The sequence below is a fragment of the Lates calcarifer genome, unplaced genomic scaffold, assembly GCF_001640805.2.
Source record: "Lates calcarifer isolate ASB-BC8 unplaced genomic scaffold, TLL_Latcal_v3 _unitig_430_quiver_1266, whole genome shotgun sequence".
Lineage (NCBI taxonomy): Eukaryota > Metazoa > Chordata > Actinopteri > Centropomidae > Lates > Lates calcarifer.
The window spans coordinates 15,853-31,210 of NW_026116828.1; the positions used below are offsets into that span (position 1 = coordinate 15,853).

At 38.6% G+C, this 15,358-nt stretch overlaps 1 protein-coding gene across 2 annotated transcripts; it reads left to right on the top strand.

The window, feature by feature from the left end:
- Positions 1–137: 137 nt before the first annotated feature.
- Positions 138–14,869, top strand: LOC108898255 (chloride anion exchanger). Of its 2 annotated transcripts, none has more exons than XM_051068358.1 (21): positions 138–368; positions 4,836–5,012; positions 5,862–6,001; positions 7,220–7,330; positions 7,546–7,706; positions 8,039–8,203; positions 8,292–8,444; positions 8,745–8,827; positions 9,735–9,882; positions 9,974–10,087; positions 10,810–10,887; positions 10,969–11,064; positions 11,182–11,288; positions 11,543–11,612; positions 11,806–11,898; positions 12,141–12,236; positions 13,212–13,439; positions 13,555–13,609; positions 14,074–14,219; positions 14,362–14,420; positions 14,737–14,869. In XM_051068358.1, the coding sequence occupies exons 2-20, from the start codon at positions 4,882–4,884 to the stop codon at positions 14,401–14,403; spliced, it is 2,217 nt and encodes a 738-aa protein (XP_050924315.1). In that variant the 5' UTR covers positions 138–368; positions 4,836–4,881; the 3' UTR covers positions 14,404–14,420; positions 14,737–14,869. The 2 variants fall into 2 exon arrangements, with proteins under 2 accessions (XP_050924315.1, XP_050924314.1); XM_051068357.1 differs by lacking the exon at positions 138–368 and adding an exon at positions 4,065–4,374 and having other exon boundaries at positions 14,737–14,868.
- The last annotated feature ends 489 nt before the right edge of the window (positions 14,870–15,358 follow it).

Consider the following 15,358-nt stretch of genomic DNA (forward strand, 5'->3'; position numbering starts at 1 on the left):
AACTACAGCTATTTGTTATGTTTGTCCTTTACTGTTGTTATTGATTTTTATCAGCCTATGTGAACCTGTAAACTTTGTACCCCTTGTTGATATTCACTGCTGGAAGCTCTAATGGTTTACTCAGTCCTCAGTCATGATTGCTTCAGCCGCTGTACAGAAACACCGCATGGCTGGTAACATTAGTCACAGGAGCAAACATGTACACCACAGCAGTCTGTGGTCCCTTGGTGAATGCTCATTATGGTATAAACACTTTTGCAGTTTCTAGTGAATCAGCAAAGCTATAAAGCCAAGAGAATATTAGAATATTAGAGCAAATTCTAGGACACTTGGAGGCCTGACAGTTAAGAGACCTGTCTTCTGCTTCAGTAAGTGACTTTTTAACTACTCAATATTAATTATTATTATATTCATAATAAAGTCTGCAGTAAGCCTGGAGCAAAAATCTGCTCTTGATCTTTATTACCAGTCCATTGTCATTAATTTTTGATTGCATCTGTTATCTTTGTAAGCATGATCTCAGATCTCAGATTGGTAAATAGTTCTGTTGTCTGTCAGCATTATCTCCACTGGCATTTGTTGCTATTTATTGCCCATGATGGGTTCAAACTCTGCATCATAAAAACACCTTTCATGTGTCAAAGCCTCGTTTGTGTCCACTGTACAGAAATATTTTTTAATGGAGAACTGGAGAGGAAGGAGCATCTGTGCTGATAGAGTTCCTGAGTCAAATCTTGGTAATCATATCATGGATAATGAACATTTGTGGTTCATTTTCTCTCAGCTGCTTGGTATCTTTATTGCGTCTTGTTAACTTTTCATCTTTCCATCCTCTATAAACAATTTGTGAGAAAACCTCCCACTTTCCTATCAGAGGAGATAACGGTATATGATGGAGCGTTGTAAATATTCATCTGACAGTATGAATATCAGATGTGCTTATGTTTTACATGAATCTTGAATGTATTTCCACATCATCTTTATCTTAAATGTTATCTATTTTATAGTTCTATGATAAAAGATACAGTGTGGCTACTTGGTATATAGCCATATATTGCAAACTGACACTGATGTAACTTGATTTATACTTACACTTTGTTCAAGCTATGTCATGAGGTCAGACTGTAGCTGAGGTGAACCTCCACAAAAATGCAACCTCATGATGTGTAGTTACATTTTTGATTTCCTGACATGTAAACCAAAATCTACCTGGATGTCTTTGGCAGGACTCCTATGGTATCATTATACATCCAGCATTAGTCCTTTAACAACTTTGTGTTTGCTGCTCTAGCTGTATTACATTACAGTTAACAGGTAGCAAGTAAATTAATTGATTTTACCTAATTGCTCTTAGTTAAATAAGCACCAGTATAGACGGGGGATGGTATAAGAACACATTAGAGTGCATGCTAACACATGCAGCTCTTGGACAGGATGGACAGGATGATGCAGGCTTGTTGCAAATGATCTATTTCATCAGCCAATGTTTCTATTTCAACCACTGGATTTTTAAGAATATTTTAAAGGAATAGTCAAGTGAAATTGGAATTGCCCCTGTGTAAGGTTGGGAGACATGTTAGAGAAACATTTTTTTAAACGGTTACATTTTTTTGCAGGAGATGCTGAGATATTCTGACTTTTAGTCTCCAGTACAGTTCAGGCACAAAAAATTCTACATTTCCCATGATGGAACTCAAAAACATATTTTATTAGAATAATTATTAATATAGGTGTTTCACTAAAAATATGGAATCTCCAAGCCCAAGCCCAGATAACCTTGATGACATTATCATCAGATATAGTGAATGTTTTCCTCAGTCTTATGGAAACAGGTGACTCTGTCTCTCTCAAATTATATTTACATACAACAGATAGGGAAAATGGGGCAGTCATGACCATCACAACCAAGATTTTATAGTCTTGCAACATCAAGTAGATTACTCCAACCTACTTTTTCCTGACTTAACATTCCCTCTATCTGTCTCACCTCATCCTGTTCACACCAGCAGGATCATCCAGGACACTGTGTGCTGAAGATGCAAGATGTTCTTGTTCTTTGGAATTTACTTTTTCTTTTTAAGAAGAAGAAGAAGAAAAAAAACAGACCAAGCATTAAAAATGTTTCAGTCAGTTCTCCTTTCCCTAAGAAACAACACTAAGTTGAAACAAAAGAGTTAGTGAGACTGGCTGACAAGACACGTTCAAGACATTGCTACTTTTTTGCTGTTATTTGCAGAAACAGTACGGTCTCTCCTGCCTGATGAGGAATTGATAGCACAGAGATGCAGAGGGAGAATCATAGTTTATGATCCACAAATGCAGAAAGTTGATAGTTGTATTGTAGGTTCTTTGAAGTATTAATTGCATTACTATTTTGTTTTCTTCTTTACATTTCTGTTTATGAGTTAAAAAAGATTTTCTTGATTAGAAATTGTTTATTTTATTCCTTACATGCAGTATATGAGGATTGTGAGTGTGTCCTAAACATCTGCCACAAGCAGGGCTGTAGATCGTTGTTCATATCTGTAAAACATTTACTGGCATTCAGTTGATTGTTCCTTTAACAATAATGTGTATGAACTACACACAGTTAAAAGTTCAGATTAGGAAACTAAGATTATGAGCAACAGTTTGGAAAAGGAGGTAAAATAAATAAATGTCAAATGTGTGATTCCCCAGTGCTGAGGGCCAATACTACACAGTGGATGCTCTACTTGTTATCAGTCCTTTAAAATGTAACCTGAGACCCTTAAAACTAATGTAGTAGGTTGGTGATATGCTAACTCTCAGCTACTGCTGATAGTACGTTGGTGTGCCAAATATGAAAACAAACAGTGTAATGCATTCCTATCATTGGAGAAATTCGAAACTTGCCAGACACTGCCATGTCTATTTTGGTTGCTAAGCTATGATTGGACAAGATAATTTGCTTGAGACAAAGTCATATATACTGTACATTGCCAAAAATTACAGGATAACATTCATTGGATTGTGTATGTTTTGTTTACTTATCAAAAAATTGTCTCCAAACTATTTCCATGTGCATACGACTCAAACACACGTGTCCACGAGCGCACTATTCATTCCTTCAGGCTCTTTATTTATTAAGGGAAATTAATGCATACAGAGTGGAAAGTAGTCGACCTTGGGGTAATTGACAGCAGATGATTGTTCCAGCATTTATCAGATATCAATCATTGCACATCGCTTATCACTCAGCATGATGTGATAGAACAAAGGCTGGCTGAAACCACCTGATCTCAGCCATACAATCAGATCACACCTGTTTATTATAGTAATTTCTGGGAATTTTATCCAGGCAATACTGTTCCAGTGAGTGTAACCACATCTAAAAATGCACTTTAGAGTTAGAAATTCACATATAAACTGTTCAACATATTAAAAGAAAATGGATGAAATACATATGAAAAATTCCTAAAGCTCGAGGTTTTGTTTTCACATAGATGTGCTCTATATTAATGCTTCTGGGTTCACAAGCGCACACACATAAACATACACACATTTTTCCCATGAACCTGAACTGTGCTCGATCCTCAACAAACAGTGATGGCAGGCATTACCTCCACTTAATTCTGAGTAGACACTTCGATAAGGTCATTCACACACTTTCCTGTAATGTTTGCATTCCAGATGAATGCACTGAAACCAGTGACTAACAACCACCACCACCACTACACACACTTCATACTCTGTAGTTCTCTCTTCTGCCCACTTTGTTAGAGGAATAACATGTAAGTTCAGTTTTACAGTGACTCATGCATTTTAACTTGTAATGTGTTTAACTTTCATTCTAGGAATCTGCTTATCAGAGCACCCGAGTGTCTTATCACTTGCTGGATAAATACATTTTGGAAATACAACTCCTGCATTCAGCAGTTTTTCCACAAACAATCTCAGTTCCTTTGGTATACAAACAATTTTTACTCTTGAAGTGCACTGCAGAGCACTGCAGCCAACCCTCAGCACTATTTCCTCTCCTGAAAAGTTACTTGATTTCCACTTCATAACAATGACCTGTCCTGTCCTGTGCTGTCTGTCCTGTTCACATCCTCCCTATCCTGCCCAGCAGTACAATATCTTTCAAATGCTCTTCGGGGGCGGAAAGCCTCCACTGAAAGTTGCAGGTTGCAGATATCAGTAAGAACAATGGTCAAGGATAAGCCGGGCGTCCAGCAGTTGTGCGAAACAGGGACTTCATCATAATTGCTGTTAATAATTACAGTTGTGATAAGCACCAGAGGTGGCATTTATTGATGGCAAAACTGTCTGAGGTCCCAGTTGATCCACAGCAGCTGGAGGAGTTGGAAGAGAGACTGGACACTTTGGATTTGGGACAGATTAGAACACTGTCAGGTATGTGGGATAAGCTGCTGTCAATAGGGATATGAAGATTACAGGGAAAAGAAAATGCTTTTAAAGCTTTTTGAGCTCTTTGCACATCAGAGGATCTTCATAAGCAGCTGGAACTCCAGAGGTGCTGATGTATTTTGAGCTCCAGATGAAGGAAGTAAATATTTCCTTGAGTGATTCACATCTTTGGAAATGAAAGTTAACCTTGGGAAAAGTCAGAGAACTGAGATATTTCAGTGCTCAAATTCAAAACAAGCCTCTCTGGTGTTAATCTGTTTCTAGAGCTCATATGAAGCCTGACAATTCTCACCCCCAGGACAGTGCAGGTCCTGACCTGGCTCATGTATTCTGCCTGTACTTAGGGGTCTGGACCTTTGTTGTTTGCTGTTAATGTTCTTTGATAAGTAATGTTCAAAGGCAAGACAGGATCATCTTCCTAACTTAATGTAATTAATGGATCTCAGAGCAACATAGGGAGGAAGCAGCGGTCCTCCAAGCAGCAGAGGCAAAATGATGCGACCGGGAGCTAAACAATATGTGGTGGCCAGGCCCCTGTACTCGGAGGACACCTTCGCCGAGAAGCATGAGAAGGTCTACAGGCATCGCAAGACCATGCTGAACCACATCCAGCAGTACTTCACGTAAGGAACAAGTGATACTTTTGGTTTTGATTTTGTTTCCAGTGTGGTTTTCTGTCCTTAAGATAATAAAAAAGGCCATCAGGATTAGGAATGCCAACTGAAAACATTAGTCCATTTAGTCGACTGAATTTGAAAACTTAAGTTCAATTGCTGCTATAAAAAAAACATCAGTAAACTTAACTTGAAATGGCAGTTGGCTTGAATATAGTTGAAGTTAACTTAACTTGAAATTTCTAAATAGTTGATTAATTGAGAAAATAAAGCTAGTTTTCTTGAATGGATAATGTAACATACTCATTTTAACTCAGAGCATCAGGTTTAAATAACAAATGATCATTAATTAAACAATTCATATAACTTAACTTTTGAGTTGAAACTAAGCTCATCTTCAAGGTGAGTTTGCTAAAAAGTCCACAATTTAACTTGTGTTTTTAAGTTGAACCAGATTCATTATTTTTACACAGGTGAGTGTGACAGGTTTAGCTCTGGGTAAAATGAGTCTTGTTGTTTCTTAAGCTGTACTAAAACTTCATGTAAAATGCAGCCATCAACTAACCTATGTTTTATTGAACTTTGGGTGCAGTTTAAATTACAATGGTTAAAGTCAAGTTTTGTGAGATAAAGTTCAGCTTCTGTTTTTGCTTCACTTACTTTACATAAATAATAACATATGATCTCATTTCATATCAATAAAATAAACAAGGAAGTAAATTAAGTGGTTACATTAATTGTCTGAGATACCACAAAGAATTTACATCTAAAGTATCAAATGTAAAACCACTTATTGTGCATGAAAAAAAAAAAACCACTGCTACTTGACTTTCTATTTGTTTCTGTTTGTCGTTGTAGATGTGACGCCAAGCGAGCCAAGAACACAGCTCTCTCTCTTCTGCCAGTCATTGGCTGGATGAAAATCTATCGAATCAAAGAGTGGCTGGTCAGTGACATCGTGTCTGGTGTCAGCACTGGACTGGTCGCTGTCCTGCAAGGTAAAGCTCAACAGCAAGTTCACAGCATCTGATACTTTAAATCACAGTTGAATAGAGGCATTGTAACAATCTAAATGCAATTCTTCATTTCCTTCGGTCACTGGCAAATATGAAAGGAGGTTACGTTTTCACCCACCACAGCAGAGACACAGATTTTGATTCCTAGTATCTCTTGTTATAGTTGATGTGCTAAAATACTTACTACACAAAGCAACTCACAAAAGAAGCTGTAAATCTTACATTTAAAAATGTATAGTTAAATTTATAGTAAAACATGGTTTTGGAACCACCCCCCAAATAAGATCTTGTTGTTTTGCTTCAGCTTACATTGTCTTGTTTTTGTTTCCCCCTCTAAACATAACTATGTTATCATTAACACTGGTGCAACTACTTGTAGATATTTGTATCTAATCTAATAGAATATGATAACCTTACAGCCAGTCTTTCCTCAGGTGTTGAATATGATAATTCAGTCTCTTTAATCTCCAGCAGCAGGTCAGAGTTATTATGCAACATGTTTATAAGATGTTCCTTTACTTTACAGTTATTTGTAGTTCTCAGTGGGGGTTAACTTTAATTCAGGTTAAGTTTAATTAGCATTTATGGAGGCAGCATTTTTAATGGAAAATTGATTTCAGAATAGATCATTTATTTATATTCACTATGTATTCTGTAAAGAGTGGCATGGTGGTGCTGTTGCCTCACTGCAAAAAGGTTCCGGATTCAGTCCCTGGTTCTGGGGCTTTTCTGTGTGGAGTTTGCATGTTTATGTGCCTGTGTGGGTTCTCTCCAGGTTCTCCAGCTTCCTCCCACAGTCCAAACACATGCAGGTTAACTGGTGTCTCTAAATTCCCCATAGGTGTGAATGTGAGTGTGAATGGTTGTTTGTCTCTATGTGTTGACCCTGTGACGGACTGGTGATTTGTACAGGGTGTAGCCCCACCTCTTGCGCAATGTCATATTATTTTTTCACTTCCTTCAACCTATACTTCAAATTATCTCTGACAATGCACAGAAATGCCATGGCCTTAACAATGATTATTTTTACTCAGTTTCAGAGGCAAGATATTTTAGAGGAATTATCCTTTTTTCATTTCATATCAGTGATATGTTAATCATAACTATCTGTTAGTTAGAAGCATGGTTCAAAAAGTAGAAAATGCTGTAAAGTGAAGTAATGTGAAGGAAACAAGCATATGTTTTGTTTTTGTGCTTCAGGTCTAGCCTATTGTCTGCTGGCCTCTCTGCCTCCCTGGTATGGACTCTTCTCTGCCTTCTTCCCTGTCGTCATCTACTTCTTCCTGGGCACCTCCAGGCACATCTCAGTGGGTAAGACAGGCCTGTGTGTGTGTGTGTGTGTGATGGTTGAGATTAGGCACTAATGGAGGAGGGAGGATGCATTGTGTCAGCGAGTGTCCTCACAAAAATAGGAGTACAAGTCTGTGTGTGTGTGTGAGAGAGAGAGAGAGAGAGAGAGAGAGAATCTCTGTCCATAACTGCTCACTAAAACCCAGAACTATAATTTGCCATCTCTCTCTTTGCAGGTCCGTTCCCGGTCCTGTGTCTGATGATCGGCTCGGTGGTCACCAGGCTGGTCCCAGACGAGGGTCCCCCCGCCAACATCACAGGATTTGAAGGGCTGACGAGAGACGAGCAGAGAGTGCTGGTGGCTTCATCTGTAACGTTCCTCGCTGGCATCATGCAGGTTAGACATCTCACCACAACCACTCAGTTCATCTCTTCAACAACTGTCACACAGTAAACCCTCCATAGTGGAATGACCCAGCTCCAAAACCTTGTGACAGGAAGCATCTCCCCTGCTTAAGTATACTTGATAAAAGACATGGAAATTTTGTGTTATTTGTGCTGAAAGGGCTTTATTACGCCCCATCAAAACCCAGTTTGTTTGTTTGCTGCTGCTCTCTCGTCTGTCAGTTTAATAGGAAGCTATAGCCAGAAGGTGGTTAGCTTAGCTGAGCATGAAGAATGCAAACACAGAGAATCAGCTGGTGACGTCTAAACATCTGTCTCTTCCAGCTGGCGATGGGTGTCCTGCAGGTGGGCTTTGTTGTCATGTACCTGTCAGACACTCTGGTGTCCGGTTTCACCACAGCAGCTGCTGTCCACATCCTGGTGTCCCAGCTCAAGTTTGTGTTGGGACTGACTGTTCCAGGCATCAGCGGTCCACTCTCTATCATATACGTAAGTACAGAACGGCTTAAATCTTTCTGTTTCTCACAGTCATAGAGTGTGTGTGTGTGTGTCATCTGTTGGGCTTTCATCTTTTCAGACCCTGGAGATCATCTTTGGCAAGATCACCTCCACCAACGTCTGTGATGTGGTCATCTCCTTGGTCATCATGGTGGTGGTGTTCATTGTAAAGGAGCTAAATGACAGATTCAAATCCAAGCTGCCAGTGCCCATCCCCATAGAGGTTATCATGGTGAGCAACACTGTGCAACATGATCCTTATACATGTTTCTATAGCCTGAGGTGTTGAAGGCCTGTTAGTTATATAAAACAGTCAGAATTACAACAATAATTTTGTTTGTGACTCTTTCTGACTGTACTGGGCAGGAATGCTGTCCATAACAGTCATTAACCTGATTCATGAGATAATCTACTGCATTTAAAAGCAAGCATTCGTGTCACTTCAAGGAAAGATCTCACTGTCTGTAATCCAGATATGAAATATGAAATATTTTGAGCTGTCATGTAGTGATTTGTATCGTTTCTTTTGCAGACTGTTATTGCATGTGGAGTTTCATATGCGTTTGACTTCAAGACGAGATATGGCATTGATGTCGTTGGCCATATTCCAAAAGGGTGAGAAATTTTTCAGTGTAATTGAATTGTCTTTCAGTGTGAGTGTGTTAAAATATCAAGAAAGAAATTACAGGTAGGAAGATTCAAGTCAAGTTTAAGTCAAGTCAACGTTATTTGCCAGTTCTGCCACATGTACAGGACATATAGAGAATCTAAACTGCGTTTCTCTCTCATCTGCAGTGTAGTAATAAATATACAAAAACAGCAAACATTTAACATTGTTATATATGGTATAAACACACACACCACTTCACATGGATGCTAATGTTGCTATATAAGAGTTGGGTGTGTAAATGGCTTGTTTCCACTGCTCCTCAATGACCAAAAACATCAGTTAATGCAGTTTTAATTCCTGCTACTACTTTTACTTGAAATACCACATGAATTCACATCTTGCAAAAACTCCTAGAAGGAGACCTACATCCTTTGTCGGAGTCAGTGTGAACCACTTGAACAGTGAAAGCACTGATCTGTTAGTCCTGGCCCAGTCACTATCTGTTTGAGCAGAGTCATTCATGAAGCAGGTCACTCATGGTGTAAAGATAATGAGGGCATAAAAACAATAATACATGTGTGTATCTGTAAGGTTGCACCCATGGGTTTTGATACAACACTTGTAAATAGCTTTGAACAGTTGAGCATTATCAAAACCTTTGAATCTAAAAGCAAAGTCAGTGACAAAATACAGGATTTTTTTCTCTCTGCCATATGCACACACTGGAGTAAAGATAACTTTACTGACCTTCAAACTGTTGTTTTGTTCTTTGAAATTAATATGATGTTACTTGTTGTCGTGATGTTGTTTGTGGTGTTACTATCTGAGATAAAGGTCAAATTAAGGATGCTATTTATAATACCAGAGAAATACTGTACATCAGCCTAAAAGTACCAACTTGCACAATTTCAGGTACGAGCCTCCAATGGCTCCAAACCTGCACATCTTCCAGGAGACAGCAGTGGAAGCATTTCCTATGGCTATAGTGGGCTTTGCTGTGGCCTTCTCTGTGGCAAAAGTCTACTCTGTAAAACACGATTACACCATAGATGGAAATCAGGTATGTAAAGATGCCAAAATTTACAACACTGAGGTAAAAGTCTTTGGTGATATAAATAAGAAGGCATGTTTTCTCTCTCACTTGGTTCTAGGAGCTGATAGCCTTTGGAGTTAGCAACATTTTTGGAGCTTCCTTCAAGTCTTTTGCTGCGAGCACAGCTCTTTCCAGGAGTGCAGTGCAGGAAAGCACAGGGGGAAAGACTCAGGTAAAGCAACATGTCTGACCTGTCACTAACTGTAACCTTAACCCTCAACAACCTCTGGTCAAATCTGAGGCAAGATCTAATTTCAGTTTGAGACAGGTTTGAAGCAAATTAAGCAAGACTCAAAGCAACAACAATACCAGGGTGGAATATATTTTTTTTTCTGTACTTAGTATTATGCAAATAGTCAAATGAGAAGATACCACTGTAAGGTAGGGTAGACATGTAACATTAACTAGAACCACCAGTTGCTTAGATTATCTTATCACAAAGGCTGGAAACAGGAGGAAGCAACTGCCTTGTAAAATGTGTCATTTCTACACTGTGATTTTAATATGACTTGAACAAATAAAACACAATGTCTTTAGAGGTACAGGCAAATGTGTATTTTGTTCAGCCAAGCCAGCTGTTCGAACCCCTAAGAACAATTCTGATGGTCTCATCATGCACTTAGTAGGAACCACATACCAATACTGGGTAGCACCTCCATTTGCTCTCAAAACCTGGCTTTGATTTCCACAAGGTGTTATAAACTTTTTTGAGATTATGCTCCATGTTGACATGATTGCATTACAATTCCTGCAGATGTTCATGCAGTGAATTTCCCAATTTACCTCTTCCCAAAGAGGTGTTCTAATGGATTCAGATCTAGTGACTGGGGAGTACTAATATGTGGCATGAAGGGAGTGCAGTTTAACATACCATTCCTCCTCTGGCCTTTTCAGGTAGCTGGTTTACTGTCAGCTATCATAGTGATGATCGTCACCTTGGCCATTGGATTCCTGCTGGAGCCACTACCAAAGGTAAACCTCAGAACTCCCTTTGACTCTAATATTCCTTAGAGCCTGGACTAGCTGAAATCTGACCTTTGACCCATTATACAGTCTGTGCTGGGTGCTGTGGTCATCGTCAACCTGAAGGGCATGCTGATGCAGTTCAGAGAAATCCCGTACCTGTGGAGGAGGGACAAACCAGACTGTGTAAGTTCATGCACAATGTGAGAGTAGTCATGGAGAAAGATTTTAAAAGCCTGAAATTTCTGCATTTGAAAGTTTATTATGACCATTTTGTGTTTTCTCACCTTTGTTCATGTGCAGATTGTGTGGTTAGGTACCTGTATTGCAGCCATCTTACTGGGGCTGGATCTTGGATTGGCTGCAGGCCTTGGTGTGGAGCTGCTCAGTGTTGTCCTCAGGGCTCAATTGTAAGTGTATGGCCACCAACTCTTTCTTGACTCAAAACTTTATCTATTCAGCTTGTACTCTTTCTTTTTTATAAATGGAAAGTTTGAGCTGCTTCTTGAGCTTTAGAAGTCCTTAGTACTACAATTTTTCACCACGTTAACAGCATAGCTCTAGGCAGTTTAGGATGAAATATCTCAACAACTTCTGAATGAACTGCCATTAAATTTGATACAAATATGCAAAGTGTCATTACTGAAGTTTGTATGTCTTTCAGTCCTCGCTGCAGTGTGCTGGCCAACATCAAGGGAACAGATATCTACAAAGACAGAAAGGACTATATTGATGTGAGTCGGTTTGCGTCATGTGTCTTCTGTAACTTATATTACATTTTGGTTAAGACACTTATCTGCTTTCTGGTGGAGATAATAAGTGGCCACTTTTTACTGCCTTTACCTTTATTGTATTGTTATTGTATTGAGTTATATTTTATAATGACTTTGGCAGCAGTTTGGGTATAACAGAAATGACTCTCTCCAGATATATGAGCCAGAGGGAGTGAAGATCTTCAGGATACCATCACCGATCTTCTTTGCCAACATTGAGTTCTTTAGGAGCAAGCTGGTGGAAGCTGTAAGAGTCTATTGCATTTTTAAAGTCAAAAACAGTTCCTCAATTTAGCTAATTACCCAGATACATTTCTAACACTACATCTCATTCAGTAGAAAATGTTATGAGGAGTGCTGTAAAAATAACCAAATCAACTTTATAAGGTCATATTGTAAAAGACTGGAAATTATAACTTTACACATCTTATCTTTGCCCTGGTTCTGCCTCTTGAACTTGTGATTTATGTCACACTAATCTCTCCTCAGGTTGGATTTAACCCACTGAGAATATTGAGAAAGAGAAATAAAGCACTTAGGATGATCCGGAAACTTTTGAAGAAAGGTGACCTGCAGTGGACATCAGTAAGTAATGACTTTGACCTTGTTCACTGATAACAGCAGCACACACTTTTACTCTGGTAACACTTCCACACTACCATAAAAGTCTTATTGTTCTACTCCGTTTGTTTTTCTGTTCAGGTCAGCAGATTTGAAACAGTACGTTTGTACATCTGTATAAAAAATTACAAGAATACCAAAATTGAAAACCAATGAATTCTGTGTAAAAATGACACTTTGAAATATACTGATGGTCGATGTTAAAGTAGCTGGAGAAAAGTTTGGAGTGTGATGGCATCAGCAGATGGTACAAGGTTCACCTGATAATTATGTCAACATGCTTTGACCAGGCCTGTGATGTGTAGAGAAGATGAGGGTTTGTTGTGTTTGGTTTACAACATGTCTACAACTCAATTTCAAGATTACAACATAGACAACAGACTATGATTGTGTCTTTCAGAATATGAAAGGTGAGGCTATAAAAGTAAACTATATGCAGTCAGTCGTTCAAAGTACAATTATGTGCCTCAGGTGACCAATAAGTACATTTAAACAATTGCTTTTTAGAAACAAATGAAGACAGAATACACACCTGCCAGTCGGCCTCAGTGCTAGAGCACCCAGATGTGCAGAGCTGATTTTAAACAAATTTCTAGAATATATGCAAAGGAAAATGCAAATTAATATGTATTTTCATTCACTACTAAAAATATTAGGAGTTGGTTCATAGACAGCAAGAGTTGGTGGTGCAAATTCTCCAGACATTACAACCATTTCATTTTTAGTCTCCTCAGTGGAACAGAAAATTCAATGGACACTTGCAGGGCACCTTATTGCATTTTGCTTAACTATATGTGTGTGCATAAACACACACACACACACACACACACACACACACACACACACATATATATATATATATATATATATATATATATATATATATATATATATATATATATATATATATATAAAATCTAATAATACCTCCCAATACAGAAAGGCTTCTTGAACACCTCTTCTGGACCGATCAAGGAATCAGAGGACGAGAGCAACATTGAGGATCTGGACCAGCCGACTGACTTCAAGGACCTTCCTGCCCGGATCGACTGGAACGCTGATCTTCCAGCCAACATAATTATTCCGAGAGTGGACCTGCACAGCCTTATCCTGGACTTTGCTGCTGTTTCCTTCCTGGACATCTCTGCTCTGAAAGGACTCAAAACTGTGAGTTGTTTAGTCACAGAATCAAAGGTAGCAATTATTTCACTGAGGCTGCTTTTCCTGAATTACCTGAAACTTTTTTTTTTTGTTTGTTTGTTTTGTTTTGTTTTTTTTGCAGTCACTGAAAGAGCTGATCCGGGTTGAGGTTGAGGTTTACATTGTGGCTTGTGATCGTAAGTATGAAATTACAGCATTCAAGTCCACACTCACTCAGACAGATCTGTGACAAGTTTATCACTGTCTGAAAAGTCTATCTGAAAGTCAGATTTTCCACTGTCACCTACGATGCTCTGTTATTATTTATTTATTTTTATTTTTTTGCTAAATTATATGTAGTTGTGGCCAGAATACATGTTTTAAATAGGGATTATATGCCTCTTTATTTCATTTTGTCTTCATTTGTGGTGGCAAAAATAATGTTTAGGCAACAGTATTAACTGACAAGATTGATGTTTAACAGAATTGCTAAAGTGTTGGTGGGGCTGATTGGTTTTACAATCTACAGCATTCTTAGGTGCTGAATTTAGAAAGAAAATGCTGATATAGTAGATACAGTTCTTAGCGTCATGATGTCTTTAATCCTTTACTGACCTCTCTGTGGAGTTCTTTGACTAACTTTTTCTCTCCTCACCTGCAGCTTACATCCTAGAGAAACTGCACGCTTGTTGCTTTTTTGATGATGAAGTTCAGCCATCAATGTTCTTCCTGACACTGCATGACGCCATGCTGCACATCCTCGAGAAACATCCGGAGTCCACAGAAAAGAAATCCGATTCTGAAAAGGTGAAATAGACATGGCTTACAGTTTTTGTTTTGAGAAACATAGAGAAATGCAATATTTGGATAAGGCTTCTGTCTGAATACATTTCATATGTTAGTGCTGTAAGTATGTACAGAATACATTACTCTTCATGTTGTTCTGCAGATTATAACAACAGTCACAGTTCACCACCTGGAGGCTGTTTGAGGAGCAGAGATAGAAATGTATGTATCCACAGCACCTGCTGTGTTTGTCTTTACTTCAGACATTTCCTATACGTGCCATAATGTGTATGTTTTTTGGGAAAAGGTTTCCTTATTTGTCTTGTTTCTTTTATTGGTTTATTATTCTGGGACAAAGCCCATCTATCAGAGTTAGCTATCTTTATTTTACTACCTAAAACAGTCATTCTGCAAAGGTAATGGCTTCAGCTATAATGCAAGCTCCACGATTGCTTTTCATATTGTAAAAGTGCAACTGTTACAGCTTGATATGTGCCAAATGTGAAATGGGCTAAAGCGACTCTTTCTTCATTGGCAGGATCCAGATCCAGAAACCAAGTTCTAACTTCTGCATGAGACGATGATTCCTGGAAGAAAAAAAAAATCTAAAAAACCATAGACCAAAGAGTGAATGTTTTTAAATCATGCTGTACACTACACTTATGTAATGAATAATGAAATACTGTTTTAACTTTATTCATCTGACAATCTAAGTTTACCTACACCGTATGTACTGTAAGAAAATCAATTTCATGCTATTGATGTTTTTTATATTGTACATAGTGAATTTGTGGAAATTTTAGGTGCAACATATGTATTTACATGCTGTACAGTTATATTTTCATGATGATGACAATAAATTATCTTTTGACAAACTGTTCTTGTTACGTCCTTCGATAACTTCAGTGATAACTTCTCTAACCGGTTTGAGTTTTATATTATGCTAATTCTGCTGTGTGAGCGCTTGCCTGGGATTGGTGGAATCCTTTACTGGCCCGCCTCTGCCCTGGATTGGCCCGGTGTCTCCGGGGCGCACCACTCCAGGCGGCCCTGCACGATGACGTCAGCGTATAAAACCCGGGTCAAGCCAATATTCACGATGGCTGTGATGAGATGTTAGCATCTCTCCCCGGGAGGTTTAAACTTCGGTCGGTCCTTAA